Raw genomic sequence first — 17,500 nt, 5'->3', positions numbered from 1 at the left:
GTTGTGACAGAAGATTTCCAGAGTTACTGAGAAAGTTTGCCTTTCTTGTCATAATTAACAGCTGAAACTGTTTCACTGCGTGTGTGTGTGTGTGTGTGTGAGTGTTTGTTTGACATGGTTAGAAAATATAAACTCTATGTTAATAAGTTCAGAGTGAAATAAACCCCCCCCCCCAACCCAGGTTAAAATACTGGGCTACACGAACACACACACGACAAAGTAAAGACTTGATTATTTATTCCATACAACAAAAATCTTTAAAAGCAGTTACATTCTCTGATTCTCTCAAACACTTTTCAAAAAAAAAAAACAGCTTGAAAATTTTATATGAACTTTTTTACATTTACAGTTAAAGCTACACACAAGCCTAAATTTACAATACAAACAAATGTTGAGCTGCTAGAAACAAGACAACCTTTTATTAAAAAGATCAATATACTGTGTGTGTGTGTGTGTGTGTGTGTACTGCGACAGTGGCTCAGAGTCCTGTGGAAGTGATCACGTCTCTAATTAAAGCAGCACTGAAGCATTAACATTCACTCAGTTTCTTTTTCCTCATCCTGTGTGTCACTTCCTCTTCTAGTGGAGGACTTCCTGCTGGAGGCGGGGCCATTGTGGAACAGATAGATCGGCCTCTGTATTCCTGAGAAACCAAAAAAAAAAAATATATATATATATATATATATATATATACACATGTATATAGTGTATAGAGTGTGTATAGAGTGTATAGTGTGTACAGTATAGAGAGTGTGTATAGTGTGTATAGTGTAGAGTGTGTACAGTATAGAGAGTGTGTATAGTGTGTACAGTATGTATAATGTAGTGTGTGTATAGTGTGTATAGAGTGTGTAGTGTATAGAAAGTGTATAGAGTATAAAGTGTAGTGTATAGTGCAGTGTGTGTATAGAGTATGTATAGTGTAGAGTGTGTATAGAGTATGTATAGAGTGTAGTGTGTACAGTATAGACAGTGTGTATAGAGTGTGTACAGTATAGAGAGTGTATAGTGTATAGAATGTGTATAGAGTGTGTATAGTGTAGTGTGTGTATAGTGTGGTGTGTATATATAGTGTAGAGTGTGTATAGAGTATGTATGGTGTAGTGTGTATAGTGTATGTATATTGTGTGTGTATAGTGTGTATAGTGTAGTGTGTATAGTGTGTATACTGTAGAGTGTGTATAGAGTATGTATAGTGTAGTGTGTGTATAGTATGTATGGTGTAGTGTGTATAGTGTATGTATATTGTGTGTGTATAGTGCAGTGTGTATACTGTAGAGTGTGTATAGAGTATGTATAGTGTAGTGTGTGTATAGTATGTATGGTGTAGTGTGTATAGTGTATGTATATTGTGTGTGTATAGTGTGTATAGTGTAGTGTGTATAGTGTGTATACTGTAGAGTGTGTATAGAGTATGTATAGTGCAGAGTGTGTAGTGTGTGTATAGTGTATAGAGAGTGTATAGAGTATAAAGTGTAGTGTATAGTGCAGTGTGTGTATAGTGCAGTGTGTATAGAGTATGTATAGTGTGTATAGAGTATGTATAGTGTAGAGTGTGTATAGATTGTGTATAGAGTTTGTATAGTGTAGTGTGTATAGTGTGTGTATAGAGCATAAAGTGTAGTGTATAGTGTGTGTGTGTGTATAGTGCAGTGTGTGTATAGTGCAGTGTGTGTATAGTGCAGTGTGTGTATAGTGCAGTAACTGGCACCCTTCAGTAAAATGTGTCTCAGATGAAACGCTTGTTTAGTTGTTTGTGTCTTACCCTGTAGTCACACTAGAGGGCGACAGGTAGCTGATATCGCCCCCTGTTTGCTAATGGATTTCTGAGTTTCTAAAGATTTCTGTATTGTGGATTTTTGCCTTTTATCAGTTCAAGAAACCCTAAAAAAAAGTAACGCAAAGCAATAGAGCTCGAAATAAACTCCACCCACACGCCAAGACACATGGGCATTCAGCAAAAGGGGCGGAGTCACTGGGGGAAGGGGTCAGTCGTTTTATTGTAATTTCAGCTATAAAATAAATTCTAGAATAACGTGTGTGTGATGGAGGCGGCCGTTGTAGGGGTTTCACCTTTAGAGCAGCTCTTGGTGGTGCTGATGAGCTCATAGCTGGAGAACCCCACCTCGGAGGTGAGGTAGGAGCTGAACTGATCCGGTCTGAGCCGAATGTTGTTGTAGTTCCTGTGGGTCGTTTCCTAAAAACACAAACATCACAGAAAACTGGGATTAGTCTAGAAAAGCAGTAAGAGTTTAGTGACTAGAGTCTAGTCTGGAGTTAGTACGGGTTTAACGTTAGACTGGATGTCTTCAGTTAGGGTTTAATTTGAGTTTATTCTCCACACACACACTTACAGTCAGTCTCTTCCTCTTGCAGTACGAGCTCCATGGCTGTGGCTGGAGAATAAACACTCCCCCGGGGTTCAGCTGTGAGTAAACACGTCTGAAGAGTCGCTGGAGCCCGACGTCTCCCCAGTTCAGCTGAACCCACCTCGTCACATTCAGACACATGATGACGTCATACTCTGCACTCTGGGACATCAGCACCGCATCGCTCTCTGGGACGTAGTTCCCCTACAATCACAATCACACACACGTGCTCAAAAACAGACTTGTAGCTAAAAGCTAAAGCTAACAGGAGGTGAGCAAACGCTACATTAACAGCCAAAAGATAAACCAGTGAGAGAGAAACTGAACTAAATCTGAACACAATCAGCTAGACAGACTTACTCTCTCTCTCACTCTCACTCTCACACACACACACACACTTACCTTCATGAAGGACACATTGTTAGGAAACACACCAGGGGCAGGAGGCAGTAAGGGAGGAGCAGCAATTGGACCCCTGCATAGTCTTAAAGAAACAGGGAATGTCCGCTTTGTCTCCACTTTGCAAGAGTTCCCCTGTGTGTATGTATGTGGTCTCACTTCCTTTTTCTGCAGCTCAGATAGGAAGTGGCGGAGGTTCTGTCGTGCTGCATGAACCACACCGCCATCAATATCCAAGCCCAGGATGTGAGCAGGGCTCCAGTTCTTAGCGATGGCGAGAGTCATATGACCTACATTGCATCCAACTTCCAGGACTTTTTTCCCACTGAACCATTCGGGCCTGAACGCCGCCAGACGAGGGTCTACGTTCAGAGTCGGTGTCTGATAACCATAGTAACAGCTATAGGTGCCGTAATGGTATTCACGTCTTGGTTTGCCTCGATTTTTCTGTGACATGCAATGGTTTGCTGCAAAATGGCTTCCTGTGGTTCCACCCACAATGGGTGTGTGAAACGTCTGACTCCGCCCTCTGTCTAAATTGAGCTGCTTATTGATGGGAGTTGACGTGATGGACGACGAGCGTTCTGAATGACTGGTTGTTCGTCTGCGCTTTCTGTGTTTGGAATGCAGAGTGGAGGAGTTTTTAGTTCTAGCCTGTGGAGCGGAGTTTGTGGACCGGGATCGTGGCAGTATGGGCGGAACCACTTCGTCACGGCAGTTGATGGTCGTGTTGAGTTCGTAGGGTTGCGGCGACTCCTCAGCTAGTTCCTCTTCTAAATGCTGTCCAGGAAACAAAGCACCATCCTCCTTCACACCCTTTGTCTTTTCAGAGTCTGAGGGTTCGAGATGGCCACCACTGCCACCATGGTGCCTGTTTCTATGGCGCCGCTTCTTTAAGGGCGACACCAGGACGCCTCTATTGGCATTTCCGCCCTTGCCACTGAGGTTCAGCGGGTCAGTGATGTCTCTGGGGATCAGGATCTCGACAGGCTCCCTGCTCTTTGAGGGAAGCGGCGATGATTTGGGCGTCTCTGCATTCAACGCCCGGTTCACCTCCTCGTCCAACAGGCTGTTGAGATTCAGAGGGTCAAAAATGTTTCCCCCCAACAGGAAGTTGCTGGGTAAGACTGGGTCACACTCAGAGTTAGCTCGCCGTCTGCGCTTACTAAATCCTGGATGCTTAAAGCCAGCATTCATGCTGTAGCGTCGTTTGCCAAGTTTTTGAGGCCCAGCGTGAGATTCTATACCATTTTTCACATACAAGAGCTTATTGTTTTCTTTTGTTTGCATCGTTTCTGTGATTTCCTCATCGTGTCCCACCTCTTCTGTCAAAGCTGGGTTAGCAGCCACTTCTGCTAGCACCATGTTAGCCATAAACGGCGTGTCGATGCTGACTGGTGCCAAAGACGATGGACTCGGAGCCTTAATGTGCCCCGCTAGGTTCCGGGATGGTGACGGGTTCAAAACGGCTGCCGTTCCATCTCCTGTTACGACAGTTTCTTTCTCTATGGACATCTCAATCATCTTCTACTGCTCGGTTCTGCATGCATGGGCCAGACAGGGAGAAAGTGTCCAAATTTGTTGAGAAAATTTGCTTTTGTAAACTTGCAGAAAACTCGTCTGCTTATAGGTTCAAAGACGTCCCCATGATACTGTAGCCAAGGCTGAAGACTGCAGTGGAGCTGGAAAACAATCACAAACCGCACAGTTAATGCTAACATAAAGCAGCAATGCTAATTATTATTATTATTAATACTGTGGAAAACTGGTGTCTCAGAGGAGACTAAAATAAAGACAGATCTCCCTCTACCTAACTCTCTCTCACACACTCGCACAAACACCCTCCCTCCCTCTCTCTCTCTCACACACACACACACACACTTACTATAAAACACACTTACTATAAAACACTCTCTCACACACACTCACACCCTCCCTCTCTCTCACACTCTCTGTCACTCACACACACTCTCTCTCTCACACACACACACACACACACACACACACAGAGCTCCGCCTTCTTGCTTGTGTTGAGCTGTGGTTCAGAGATTCCCTCCCCCAAGTTACTGCTTTCTCTGCAAAACACCACGAAAGCCCCACAGTTGTGACTTCAGCGCCATCTTATTTACCGTGTCGGACTTGTTTGTATCCCGTGACCCTTGAACCCCAAACCAAAAAAATGCACCAAAAAAATATAACTCTGTGTCGCCTATTCCAGAAAACACGCATTTCTCAAACGCTTCGTGCTCGGTGAGGACTCGGCATGCTGTGTACGTGAACGTCTGCGAGCTTATTTTTCTCCCTATTTCCTATAGAACGTGTAAAATGTTCGCTACTGAGCCTTCAAGGCTTCTGTATCTCACTGCTGAGGTACCCACGCTCTTATAGCTCTATACAGCCCTGAACAAACCCTGACGGACAGCCGACTCCACCAATGACAAGCCACCAAGGAATCCGTAAGCGTCGTCCTGTCCAATAGAATTGTTCCAACTGAAGCACGCGCTGCCAAGTCCCGCCTTTACCTCAAGTTAGGTGTCCAAACTGTCTGCCTGAAACCTAACTAATCACACGTTTCACTTCACAGCATCAACAAATATAATCCATAATTTGGGATAAATCCATATTCCCATTATAAGAAAGTCAAGAATGACGTTTACTATTAAAAGCTTTCTAAATATAAGCAGGTTTTTCAGGAATGTGCAAGGACACCAACTTCCGGTGTAAACAACATGCAGGGTTTCTGTTTAAAACTCTTACATCTGACAGCACTTAGTTCACTTAAATGTCACTTTTGCACTAAATGAAATATTGGTTACTAACACGTCGCATTTTAATCGACAATAAGTTATTTCTACGCACAATCACACCCACTTAACATTTGTAGACTTTTCCCACCTGTATTCCGGTAACGTGCTCCGACTGCCCAAGACGAACAATTACTAGCCAATCACAGTTAAGATTCCCGAGTAGTTCTGTCCAATCCCAGCACAGAGAAAGGCATTAATCAGAGACACTTCCTGTTTGAGCTGTTGTGTCTCTATGGAACTTGTAGTCCAGTCTCGCAACAGCAGCGCTCTAGATTTACCATAACATAACCATAACATAACATAACCATAACATAACCATAACCTAACCATAACCTAACCATAACATAACATAACCATAACATAACCATAACCTAACCATAACCTAACCATAACATAACCATAACATAACATAACCATAACATAACCATAACATAACCATAACCTAACCCAAGTGACAAAAGATAAAAATAACCGTTTGCAGTTTGGTACACTTCATTATTACACGTTGAATTATTTACATTTTCGTATCGTGTTAATCATCAGTCATTAAGTTTGACAGTCAAAATAAGCGAATCTTTATCATGTTAATGAGTGATAAATATTATGTGTATCGCATTAATCTCCATAGATTTACTTAGAGAGATAAAACACAGTGTAATCTGGTCTCTAGTGATGTGTAGTATGTCAACAACACATTGGTTTAAGTGCATTGATTGTACTGAGCTAAAGATGCTAAAGATGTAGTGAGCTAAAGATGTAGTGAGCTAAAGATGTAGTGAGCTAAAGATGTGCTGAGCTAAAGATGTAGTGAGCTAAAGATGTAGTGAGCTAAAGATGTGCTGAGCTAAAGATGCTAAAGATGTAGTGAGCTAAAGATGTGCTGAGCTAAAGATGTAGTGAGCTAAAGATGTGTTGAGCTAAAGATGCTAAAGATGCAGTGAGCTAAAGATGCTAAAGATGTGTTGAGCTAAAGATGCTAAAGATGTAGTGAGCTAAAGATGTGCTGAGCTAAAGATGTAGTGAGCTAAAGATGTAGTGAGCTAAAGATGTAGTGAGCTAAAGATGTGCTGAGCTAAAGATGCTAAAGATGTAGTGAGCTAAAGATGTGCTGAGCTAAAGATGTAGTGAGCTAAAGATGTGTTGAGCTAAAGATGCTAAAGATGTAGTGAGCTAAAGATGCTAAAGATGTGTTGAGCTAAAGATGCTAAAGATGTGAACTGGGAAGTTTCCCCCTTTTCCATCTTATCGGATTAATGCATACATTTGCTCATATCCAGCATGATAAATGGAGCCTAAAGTATTATGTCCATAACCTGACATTCTTTATCTTCATTCAGAACACTTTATAATTTCCTAATGGGGGAAAACCCCGTAGCACATAAGTGGGAAAAAAGATCTGGATCATTTAGTAAACCGAACCAAGTGACTCAGAGTCATTAAAATGATTCATTCCGCACGTCCCCTGTGGCGGGATCTTGACCGAGCGCGGGAAAATATTGTGTCAGTTTTCTCTCAGGCTGTTAGCCTGTTAGCCTACTAGCTAAAGACATTGACGGTGATAAAACTTCTCGCTTTAACGAACTTCTGACGCATAATATTTACTCCCGGTGACCCGTTTGGAGGTAATATATAATTAATTTTACATAAGAGTGAAGAGAAAAATAATTTCCTTTGATTTCGGTAAAAGTTATGTCATTTAGCTAAGTTAGGAGTTAGCTTACTAGCTAAAACCTGTTCATTATTGAAGGATCAAATTAGATTAGTTATTTAGAATAATGATATTAATTTCTGAGATTATTTAATGAATTCTATATGTTGATAAGTGGTATATGTTAAAGTACATAATACTTCAAAATAATAATAAAAACAATAATATGCTAATTAATTGAATTAATTAATTGACTTTGTGTGTAAGGATAGAAGGAGAAATCTAATCTCATAAATGATGCACACAGATGAGAGACATTACAAAAAAAAACAGATGATAGATGGAGGGAAAGATGATGAATTGAAGTCAGTTACAAACGTGATGTATCTCAGAGCCACAAAACTGAGGAAGAGAAGATCAGGAGAGATGGAGGGAGCAAGTGAGAAAAACAGAAGTGAAAATCAGAAAGAGAGAAAGTGGAGGCCCAAAAAAAGAGGGAAGGACAAAGGAACAGATGAGTCAGGTGATGAAGGAACATCTGGAGAGAAGACAGCAAGGAAAGGATGGGAGGATGAAAAGAGACAGAAAGTGAAAGGGAGACGGATTATAAAGAAAAGCAGAGACAGCAAGGTGATGAAAATTATTATTATTATTATTTACTCACTTACTTTGTAGTGTGTGTGTGTGTGTGTGTGTGTGTGTGTGTGTGTGTGTGTGTGGTAGCCTAGTTGTTAAGGTGTTACATTACCAGCTGGAAGGTTGTGAGTTCGAGTTTCACATCCACCAAGCTGCCACTGCTGGGCCCCTGAACAAGGCCCTTAACCTTCTGTTGTATAAATTGAGATAAAATGTAAGTTCTGGATAAAGGTGTCTGCCACATAATGTGTGTGTGTTTACAGCAGCAGTTTGGTCTGGTTCGGACTCTCATCACACACAGAGAGACAGACAGGAAGAAGTGTCAAGAAGAGAAGGATCAGAGGGATGAGACCAGTGATGGGGATCAGCGTGAGTGACTAAATTAAACCCTGACTGTGATTATGATAATAGATCAAGTACATTGTGTGTGTGTTTGTGTGTGTGTGTGTGTGTGTGTGTGTGTGTGTGTGTGTGTGTGTGTGTGTGTGTTTAGATGTCATGTGGGTGCAATGTAGCAAGCCTGAATGTGGTAAATGGAGAAGGCTGAGTGATGCTGTTGATCCTTCAGTTTTGCCTGATGACTGGACCTGCCAAAACAACACAGGTACACACACACACACACACACACACACACACACACACACACACACACACACACACGTCCTCAGTTGGAGTGACAGTTGAAATAATATACTTGACAATTTTACTTGACTTCTACTTTAATTTACAAATCCAACAAAATAAGCCTGATAATGTAGAGGAGTCTGAGAACACTTTCTCACACTTTGTTAGAGGTATTTAAGCAGTTTTTGCGTTTCTGTTTTTGTTTGTGTGTGTGTCTGTGTGGATGCTGTTAGACAGCACCTTCAGCAGTTGTTCAGCTCCAGAAGAGAAGTCCAGTGCGCCTGAGGAGGAGACGTTCTTTTACAGTCTGGTGCCTGGATCACTGGTTTGGGCCCAGCAAAGTGGCTATTCCTGGTACACGTGTGTGTGTGTGTGTGTGTGTGTGTGTGTGTGTGTGTGTGTGTGTGTGTGTGTGTGTGTGTGTGTGTGTGTGATCCACAGTCACTGTTGATGATGTTATTTATTATTTACACTTCAATTTGAGCACGGTTTTGGAACTTCTCCTAAATGACAGTGATGATGATATTGTTTTTGTTTGTATAGGTGGCCCGCACTTGTAGAGCGAGATCCAAACACAGAGCAATATTTGGAATTCTGCTCAGAGACCGATCTCACTCCGGTACTATTCCTGTGTCGCTCACATGTCCACTAGCATCATATAAATTACATTTTACGATGTACTACAGCGACACATTTATTAATATTGTGAAACTTACTTTAATCAATAGTGAAGCAGGTTGAGATAAACAGATTGTATGTTGCAGTATAAGTGCCATGTAACATATTTTGGAGAACCAGTGACTCGGGCCTGGGTCTCCTGCAACAAAGTGAGGGACTACGCAGACCACCCTGAGGATAATCTTCTTCATGTAAACACACACCCTTCTATTTTATTTTTTTCTGATTGATCGGAAAGTCGTGAGTTTAAATCCACAGTCCACCAAGCTGCCAGTGCTGGGCCCCTGAATTGCTCAGTTACATGAAAGTGTGTGTGTGTGTGTGTGTGTGTGTGTGTGTGTGTGTGTGTGTGTGTGTGTGTGTGTGTGTGTGTGTGTAGGTACAGAAGCGCCTGAAAGATTCCATCTGTATGGCCAAGGAAGCGCTCCACTTGTCTCTGAAGGTAATATGAATGTAATATGAAGGTAATAAATCACTACAGATTACCCACAATACACTGCAGGGTGTTTGTAGCCATACCTAGCATTCAGAGAATACCAGTAATACCTGGAGTGTTTGTGGTGACATCTTATTTATACACACCCGATCTCTCTGACAGGAGCGCTTAGTAAAGTTTGGGTTTCGTATGCGTTATGTGTCAGACAGAGAGAGCTCAGAGGACAGTGATATCGCAGGTACACGCATGCACTCACACATACACACACTCAGTTAGGTTAGATTGTTGTTCTGACACAGATGCTGTGGGTGTGTGTTTGTGTGTGTGTTCTTGTTTGTGTGTGCACATGTGCCTCTGTAGAGATATTGGAGCTGTTTTGTGGGAAGGCTGGAAATGACTAGCAATGAGGTCCATTAAACAAACACACACACACACACACACAAAGAGATGTTTATATTATATTTGTGAAAACTATGTTTCAGGATTTATGGAATAAAAAAGCAGAGATCAATAGAGAGAAAACAAAAAGACGAGCAACAATAATATTTTATTCTGTAATAAAGTTTATGCCTGTAATTAATTTGTTATAATAATCTGGTTAGGTCTATGATATATATAATATTCTGGGTATTACATAATCATCAGTGGAACTGGGTGACTTGATAATATGATATAAATATTCTGATATATTCTCTCACAATATGACATTTTTATCTCACCATATTGCAGATATTTTTAATAGAACTGCTGTTAGTTAGCACTATTAGAGCTGTTAAAAACATTGTGAGGTCCAAACTCAGACAGACGTATAAGAATATCACCCTCATAGAAAGAAAGTGAGAAGGGAAGAGGAGCAGTCAGTCACTCTGGATAAGTGTGTCTGCTAAATGCTGTAAATGTAAAGGAAAAGAAAAGAATTGTTGCACTCCTACAAGAAACAGCACATAAAAGGTGACGACACTGTTTGCTGCACAAACCCACCAATTCAATTTAGAAATAATTTGCCAATAATTATATTAAAAATATATATAATGTATTCGGTATAAATGAATGAAAACCTTGTAAATATTGTTTTACTTAATGCAAAGCTTCATAATGTGTGAAATATAATGTCGATGTGCCATAACTGTCGTTGTCATGATGCCGTCCCCCCCCCCCCCAAAAAACACACACACACACACACACACACACACACACACACACACACACACACACAATAGTGTACTAATACAATTTTCTACACATAGCAGACCAGACAGTGCCTCGGGGTGCCATGAAAACAAGCACTGACATGACCTTTGACCGAGACAGTCATTCTGATGGAGAGCTTTAAGGAGAGAAAGAGAGAGGGGGAAGTGTAGAGCAACAGGATGAGAATGAAGATGATGAAGAATACAAGGATGTGCATGACAGGGAGGAGGAGGAGAACAAGAAAGAGCAGGACGCTTCTCCCTCAGGTTGCTGGAAGTAGAGTAAGGACTAAACACACAAGTGTGTTAGATTTGGGATGTGTGCTTTATTTCTGGGTAATAACACTAACACATTCTCTCACTATGTTCCAAACCACACTAGTGTACTTTATATTGTAGTGCACTTTGTTCTCATGCTGCGATTTAAGAAAGTTTTATTTTATAATGAATGTTTCTGTTACTGTTAGGAATTAACTTTATTTAATGCAATGTCAATAAAATCCAGTTTGTGTAGGAAGTGTGTGTGTGTGTGTGTGTGTGTGTGTGTGTGTGTGTGCATGTTTCTCTTGTTCTCTTTGTCAAGAATTATCTGTGTCTCTACATCTCTATATATCGATCTGTTTTTTATCTCTCTCGCTCTCTATCTCCCTCTCTTGCTCTTTTTCTCTCTCTCTCACTTTTTTCTCTCTCTCTCTCTTACTATCTCTCTCTCTCTCTCTCTCTCTCTCTCTCTCTCTTACACACAGATATGAACAGGGTAAAAACAGGAAAAGGTGGAACAATAGATGACTCAGTCCGTATCACTCCAAACTCAACAACAGAATTAATTATTACATTAACACAGTTAAACACACACACACACACAGGTGAACAATCAGTAATGAGACCAATAACTAGAAGCAGGTGTAAACAGAAAAATATCTACAAACTCATGGCACACCTACAGACACGGTAACAGTTTTAGAGAAACGTATATGAAACATTCAGAAAATTCCCTTCAAAGCTCACTCTGAAGATCATGTGTGTTTATGTGAGTGTGTTTTCTGCGTGAGCTTATTTCTGGAACACACCGAATCTCCAAGAGAATGATTAGAGGCGGAGTGAAGGACTCTAGGAGGAGTGAAAACTAATTTAAGTTCAATACCAAATTCTACAATTATTATATCTTGCTAGTGTTTTTATTTTGATTTGAGTCATTTAAGAGTCTTTCTTATCGCTTAAAACAAACAACAAAAAACGAAAGAAATCTGTGTGTGTGTGTGTGAGAGAGAGATGAAGGGATTTTGTCCTTATTTAATTTTTAATTTAATTATTAATTTTCATGTATTGATGTATGTTTTTGTCAACATATCATTATATTTATGTGTGTGTGTGTGTGTGTGTGTGTGTGTGTGTGTGTGTGTGTGTGTGTGAGGCACTTGGTAACAGAAATAGGGAAGAGAGGAAATTGGCCCTATTGTTTCGGTGTCCGAGAGAGAGAGAGAGAGAGAGAGAGAGAGAGAGGGGCAGGGAAGGCATGTTTATAGTGAAAAACAGTTTTCATCTAGCGAAGGAGAGAGCAGATGAGTGTTTCTTACCTTGAGGACTCTGACTGCAGTAAGAGAGTGTGTGAGTACCAACCACAACACACACACACACACAACACACACACATCATTAAACACTGGCTATACACAATTCTGCACCTTTTTAGAGTTTAGAGGCATGGTTTGAAAAAGAAATTTCAGGGTTCTTTCTATGGTCAGTGGTCCTAGTTTTCTATGGGAGGAAACAGAAGAACCTTTATGGTGCTGTAAGTGTGTGTGTGTGTGTGTGTGTGTGTGTGAGAGAGAGACCTGTCTTGAACTGATGAACCTGAAGGTTTGATGTTAAAGATGAACATGAAGGTTAGGTGACATGAGAGAGAGCTGTTTAGAAGTCATGTATGGAGATGTGTGCTATGTTAGATATCTAATCACTTCTGATCTCTGTCTGATCTTTATATTTACACCACAGCACTGTTAGGGTTTCATTGTGATTATATAAGTGCTAACCTTGTTAGATTAACACTAAACAGATAAAAATTATGATGTGGTCTTTGATTATAAAGTTGTAAATGATGGTAAATTGCTTCGGTGTAAGAGGAATAAAACACATGGGTGTTTATTGTAGAAAAAGAATCAATGTTCAGGGTGATAACAGTAGCTTTGCATCATCACAGGATTTTGTCCTGGATTATTTTCCTCTAACATCATGTTGGGGGGTTAGTAGGACACAAAGGTTACAAAACAATATCATTAATCTCTAAAAACTGATTTGGTGCGCGCGCGCGTGTGTGTGCGTGTGTGTTTACTTCTCATGGCAGAATTTTGTTACATCTTTATTATTTGATGTCGTTTCTCTGCCAAACAGCTTCTTATCCTTCTCCCTCTATAATGTCTGTAATGATGCTGGTGTCTGATGTGAGGAGATCCCCGGATCCCCGCCGGTTCTTAAAGCACACACGCCGCGCGCGATCCTTCATCTCTCCGTGATCTGATGCCACCGCGCGCGTCCCCTTTAAAACAAAAGGATTTCCTCCTCCTCCTCCTCTCCTCCTCCTCCTCCTCCTCCTCCTCCTCTACAGCTCACTCTCGCGCTTTGCCTCCTATTGTTCCTCCTGCCCGAGTGTCAGAGCCGGATTTCCGCTCATTAATCACCGTAGCCGGTACCGGGTGACCGATTAGACAGGCAGGCATCCCGCGCGCGCGCGCAGCACCGGAGCTCATGAGGATGCTCTGACTGCGGCTTCATCCCAAATGCCTTTGTACTGAACACACGGAGTGTTTAGTATTCCGTCTCCCTATATAGTGCACTTTTGGAGTGAGCGGTTTGGGATCAACACTGAGGAGAGGAACCGGGGCAAACACTCACTGGTGAGGACTTAAAACATATGACCTCATATAGTGTTTATTTAGGTCCTAACACTGAATTGTGTTAATCAGTGGTGTAATTCAGCAGTTAAAGTGTCTGGATTGTTACCTGGTTTAATTAATTGCTGATGGTGTTAATTATTTGTAGTTTGTACAGCACCACAGGTGGCAACTGGGGGCAGGTGTCCATTAAACAGTGTTGTGGTAAGACTTGATGATGATGATGATGATGATAGTGATGTTAGTGATAATGGTTGTTGTTGTTGATGATGATGATGATGATAATGATGGCAGTGACTGGGGTGATGATGACAACAGTGATGATGATGTGATGGAGATGATGATGAAGGTGGTGAGGACAAGTGTGATGATGAAGGCAACGTTAAAAATGACAGTAGTGATGATGAGGGTTATGATGATGATGATGTCGATGCTTCAAGCTCTGGTGTTGTTTTGCTCGATGTTTTTTCTTCTCAAGCTCACATGATGTCTCTGATGGTGATCAGCGTGCATGAGCCACAATCCAGCCTTCTGTTTATAATAAAATGTGCTTATTAAAATGACCCAGTGTTTAATAAAATGAGCGTGAAGATAATGCTACACTCTCTGCCTTCTGGTGTAAACACAACTGTGTGTTTATTTTCACTTTGCTCTTTCTCACACACATTTTTTTCTTTCAGCTCTAAAGCAAAAAAACATACAATATCATGATCAACACGATATCGCAGAATGTTACATATTATTATTATTATTATTATTGTTATTGTTGTTATTATTATTATTATTATTATTATTATTATTATTATTATTATTATTATTATTATTATTAGGACAGACTCCTAAAGGCTTATAAAGATCTTTAATACATGACATTTTAGGACTCAGGATTACAACAGATGTAGTGACTGAAAGATATTGTCTGTTTATTCCCCAGAGTGAGTGTGTGTTTGTTGTGTGTGTGTGTGTGTGTGTGTGTGTGTGTGTGTGTGTGTGTGTGTGTGTGTGTGTGTGTGTGTGATAGAGAATGGCCCCAAGGCCATCTTCAGGTGAGTTATGGGGTCTACACCTGATGCCCCCCCGTATTTTGGTGGATTGCTGTTTACCCAATGGGATGCTCGTCAGTCTGGAGTGTTTACGTGAAGCTCCACTCATCAGCATTAAACAGCAGCTATTCACAGAGGCCCGCAAATACCCCCTCTACCACCTCCTGCAGGTAAATACCCCTCTACAATCCCTGCAGCTAAATACCCCTCTACCACCTCCTGCAGGTAAATACCCACCCCCTGTACCACCCCCTCAGGTAAATACCCCTCTACCACCTCCTGCAGGTAAATACCCCTCTACAACCCCTGCAGCTAAATACCCCTCTACCACCTCCTGCAGGTAAATACCCCTCTACCACCTCCTGCAGGTAAATACCCCCTATACCACCTCCTGCAGGTAAATACCCCTCTAGCACCTCCTGCAGGTAAATACCCCTCTACAACCCCTGCAGCTAAATACCCCTCTACCACCTCCTGCAGGTAAATATCCCTCTACCACCTCCTGCAGGTAAATACCCCTCTGCCATGTCCTGCAGGTAAATACCCCTCTACCACCTCCTGCAGCTAAATACCCCTCTACCACCTCCTGCAGGTAAATACCCCTCTACCACACCTGCAGCTAAATACCCCTCTGCCATGTCCTGCAGGTAAATACCCCTCTACCACCTCCTGCAGGTAAATACCCCCTCTAGAACCCCTGCAGGTAAATACTCCCTCTACCACCCCTGCAGGTAAATACCCCTCTACCACCTCCTGCAGGTAAATACCCCTCTACCACCTCCTGGAGGTAAATACCCCTCTACCACCTCTTGGAGGTAAATACTCCTCTACCAACCCTGCAGGTAAATACCCCTCTACCACCTCCTGGAGGTAAATATCCCTCTACCACCTCCTGCAGGTAAACACTCCCTCTACCACCATCCAGGAGGTAAATACCCCTCTACCACCTCCTGGAGGTAAATACCCCTCTACCACCTCCTGCAGGTAAACACTCCCTCTACCACCACTGCAGCTAAATACCCCTTTACCACCCCTGCAGCTAAATACCCCTCTACCACCCCTGCAGGTAAATACCCCGATTCTACCACTTGTCTGTAAAAGGTGATGTACAATACATGTATCATATTTAAATATAAATGTGTCTGTGTGACTTGTAGGAGGAGTCATGTTACATCTTTGTGGGTGTGACCCAGGAGGCAGAGAGGGAGGAGTTTTACGATGAAACACGGCGACTGTGTGACCTTCGACTTTTCCATCCTATCCTGAAGGTCATAGAACCGCTTGGCAACCGAGAAGAGAAAATCCTGAACCGTGAGATTGGTGCGTGCATGTGTGGAGTTGTGTGTGTGTGTGTGTGTGTGTGTGTGTGTGTGTGTGTGTTAGAGAGAGAGAGATGGTGTGTGAATAACTTTTATAACTGTTTTAAACATAGGATTTGCTATAGGAATGCCGATCTGTGAGTTTGAGCTGGTGAAAGACTCGGAGGTGCAGGACTTCAGGAGGAGCATCCTGAGTGTGTGTAGGGAGGCAATGGAGGAGCGTGAGGGAGGAGGACCACACACACACGCTCTGTACGTTTACCCCCCCAGTGTGGAGTCATCACCACAACTACCACAACACATCTATGCCAAACTCGACAAAGGTGTGAGGGTCTCTCTGTATGAGTCCTCGAGCGTTTACTATAATAATAATAATGTATTAGGACAAACGTGGTGCTACTGATATAAATATATAAATTGATGAACATATTCTGACCAATCAGAATCCAGAACATTCTCTGTGTCTTTGTGTGTGCAGGGCGTTTAATTGTAACCATCTGGGTGGTGGTGTCTCCATCTAATGCCAAGCAGAAGTACACGCTGAAGATCGCTCACGACTGTGTGCCAGAGCAACTGATCGCTGAGGCTATCAGAAAGAAGACACGCAGTATGCACCTGTCGGCCCAGCAGCTCCGCCTGTGTGTGCAGGAGTATCAGGGGCAGTATATCCTCAAGGTGTGTGGCTGTGATGAGTACCTGCTAGAGAAGTACCCGCTCAGCCAGTACAAGGTGAGGACAGTGTGAGTCTAACTACAGGAGAGACACACAAGGTAGCTGTCTATCTTTTACTAACTGTGTGTGTGTTTGTGTATGTGTGTGTTTGTGTGTGTGATTGTGTATGTGTGTGTGCGTGTGTGTGTTTGTGTGTGTGCGTGTGTGTGTATGTGCGTGTATGTGCGTGTGTGTGTGTGCGTGTGTGTGCATGTGTGCGTATGTGTGCGTATGTGTGTGTGTGTGTGTGTGTGTGTGTGTGTAGTACATCCGTAGTTGTATCATTGTGGGGAAGCTGCCACACCTCATGTTGGTCAGTAAGGACAGTGTGTATGATCAGTTGCCATGCAGTGGCTTCGTTACTCCCTCATACAGCCGTCGCACGCCCCAGCCGAGTCCAAGCCCCGGAGGGGGTGACCCCACTAACCCCCGCTCACTCTGGACCTTCAATGCTCACACTCCACTCCGCATCAGACTCATCTGCGCCACCTACGTCAATGTCAATATCCGAGACATAGACAAGGTGAAGCTTTGCTACCATTTATACCTTTATTTCCTTTTACATTCTGTAAAGATGTAAAATGTTCCTGCTTTCTAAACTCTGGGTTTCTCTAATTCTGATATTTATAATTTTGCTGAAACAGGAAAACACAGTGTTATGTAAAATAGTGTACACGTTTGTGCATCCTTAAACACTTATTCACTCCTTTGTGTGTGTGTGTGTGTGTGTGTGTGTGTGTGTGTGTGTGT

At 42.2% G+C, this 17,500-nt stretch overlaps 4 protein-coding genes across 28 annotated transcripts in view; 2 read left to right on the top strand and 2 right to left on the bottom strand.

Moving 5' to 3' along the window:
- Window positions 1-106, bottom strand: part of LOC113653043 (zinc finger protein basonuclin-1) — a 3,677-nt gene extending 3,571 nt beyond the window's left edge. Inside the window, exon 1 of the mRNA XM_047807342.1 lies at window positions 1-106. This exon is cut by the window's left edge and continues 103 nt beyond it. The gene's annotated coding sequence lies outside the window, so the exon portion shown is untranslated.
- A 114-nt stretch (window positions 107-220) lies between these two features.
- mepceb (methylphosphate capping enzyme b) lies at window positions 221-5,792 on the bottom strand. 2 transcript variants are annotated; one of them, XM_027162472.2, is made up of 5 exons: window positions 5,664-5,792; window positions 2,772-4,450; window positions 2,355-2,573; window positions 2,074-2,197; window positions 221-643 (listed from the first exon to the last, which is right to left on the bottom strand). In XM_027162472.2, the coding sequence occupies exons 2-5, from the start codon at window positions 4,290-4,292 to the stop codon at window positions 537-539; spliced, it is 1,971 nt and encodes a 656-aa protein (XP_027018273.1). In that variant the 5' UTR covers window positions 4,293-4,450; window positions 5,664-5,792; the 3' UTR covers window positions 221-536. The 2 variants fall into 2 exon arrangements, with proteins under 2 accessions (XP_027018273.1, XP_027018271.1); XM_027162470.2 differs by lacking the exon at window positions 5,664-5,792 and adding an exon at window positions 4,898-5,139.
- Window positions 5,793-6,836: 1,044 nt separating this feature from the next.
- Window positions 6,837-11,300, top strand: LOC125140054 (zinc finger CW-type PWWP domain protein 1-like). 20 transcript variants are annotated; one of them, XR_007139285.1, is made up of 12 exons: window positions 6,838-7,197; window positions 7,496-7,853; window positions 8,123-8,228; window positions 8,353-8,463; window positions 8,717-8,837; window positions 9,027-9,102; window positions 9,248-9,338; window positions 9,541-9,603; window positions 9,760-9,835; window positions 9,958-10,005; window positions 10,427-10,548; window positions 10,845-11,300. XR_007139285.1 is itself a non-coding variant. In XM_047807214.1 (11 exons), exons 2-10 carry the CDS (start codon window positions 7,518-7,520, stop codon window positions 9,996-9,998), a joined length of 1,035 nt encoding a protein of 344 aa, XP_047663170.1. In that variant the 5' UTR covers window positions 6,853-7,197; window positions 7,496-7,517; the 3' UTR covers window positions 9,999-10,005; window positions 10,848-11,300. The 20 variants fall into 20 exon arrangements, 15 of the variants coding, with proteins under 15 accessions (XP_047663172.1, XP_047663171.1, XP_047663177.1 ...); XR_007139283.1 differs by having other exon boundaries at window positions 6,853-7,197; window positions 9,248-9,352; XR_007139287.1 differs by lacking the exon at window positions 9,958-10,005 and having other exon boundaries at window positions 6,837-7,197.
- Window positions 11,301-12,173: 873 nt separating this feature from the next.
- zgc:158659 (uncharacterized protein LOC791141 homolog) overlaps window positions 12,174-17,500 on the top strand; it is a 16,085-nt gene continuing 10,758 nt past the window's right edge. Inside the window, exons 1-7 of one of the 5 annotated variants that reach the window (XR_007139282.1) lie at window positions 12,174-12,395; window positions 13,178-13,680; window positions 14,612-14,890; window positions 15,878-16,040; window positions 16,153-16,362; window positions 16,518-16,768; window positions 17,016-17,273. Coding sequence is in view for 4 of the 5 variants with exons in the window: in XM_047807199.1 (XP_047663155.1) it covers window positions 14,702-14,890; window positions 15,878-16,040; window positions 16,153-16,362; window positions 16,518-16,768; window positions 17,016-17,273 (1,071 nt within the window). In the remaining variant the exon portion in view is untranslated. Of the gene's footprint in view, window positions 12,396-13,177; window positions 13,681-14,611; window positions 14,891-15,661; window positions 15,787-15,877; window positions 16,041-16,152; window positions 16,363-16,517; window positions 16,769-17,015; window positions 17,274-17,500 lie in introns of those variants that run through there. The other 4 variants (XM_047807199.1, XM_047807200.1, XM_027162463.2 and 1 more) reach the window with 4 other exon arrangements.

The sequence above is a fragment of the Tachysurus fulvidraco genome, chromosome 23, assembly GCF_022655615.1.
Source record: "Tachysurus fulvidraco isolate hzauxx_2018 chromosome 23, HZAU_PFXX_2.0, whole genome shotgun sequence".
NCBI lineage: Eukaryota > Metazoa > Chordata > Actinopteri > Siluriformes > Bagridae > Tachysurus > Tachysurus fulvidraco.
This window is presented reverse-complemented; position numbering and strand designations above follow the sequence as displayed.

What these genes read in the sequence shown, in the direction of transcription:
- LOC125140054 (XM_047807209.1), top strand. Translation starts at nt 7,518, where the DNA reads ATGATGCACACAGATGAGAGACATTACAAAAAAAAACAGATGATAGAT. An exon ending in CAGAGACCGATCTCACTCCG is followed by an intron (nt 9,103 to 9,247) that starts GTACTATTCCTG and finishes TGTATGTTGCAG; the next exon opens with TATAAGTGCCATGTAACATA. An exon ending in CGCTCCACTTGTCTCTGAAG is followed by an intron (nt 9,604 to 9,759) that starts GTAATATGAATG and finishes TCTCTCTGACAG; the next exon opens with GAGCGCTTAGTAAAGTTTGG.
- mepceb (XM_027162472.2), bottom strand. Translation starts at nt 4,292, where the DNA reads ATGATTGAGATGTCCATAGAGAAAGAAACTGTCGTAACAGGAGATGGA. An exon ending in GCAAGAGGAAGAGACTGACT is followed by an intron (nt 2,198 to 2,354) that starts GTAAGTGTGTGT and finishes TTGTGTTTTTAG; the next exon opens with GAAACGACCCACAGGAACTA. An exon ending in CACCAAGAGCTGCTCTAAAG is followed by an intron (nt 644 to 2,073) that starts GTGAAACCCCTA and finishes TTGGTTTCTCAG; the next exon opens with GAATACAGAGGCCGATCTAT.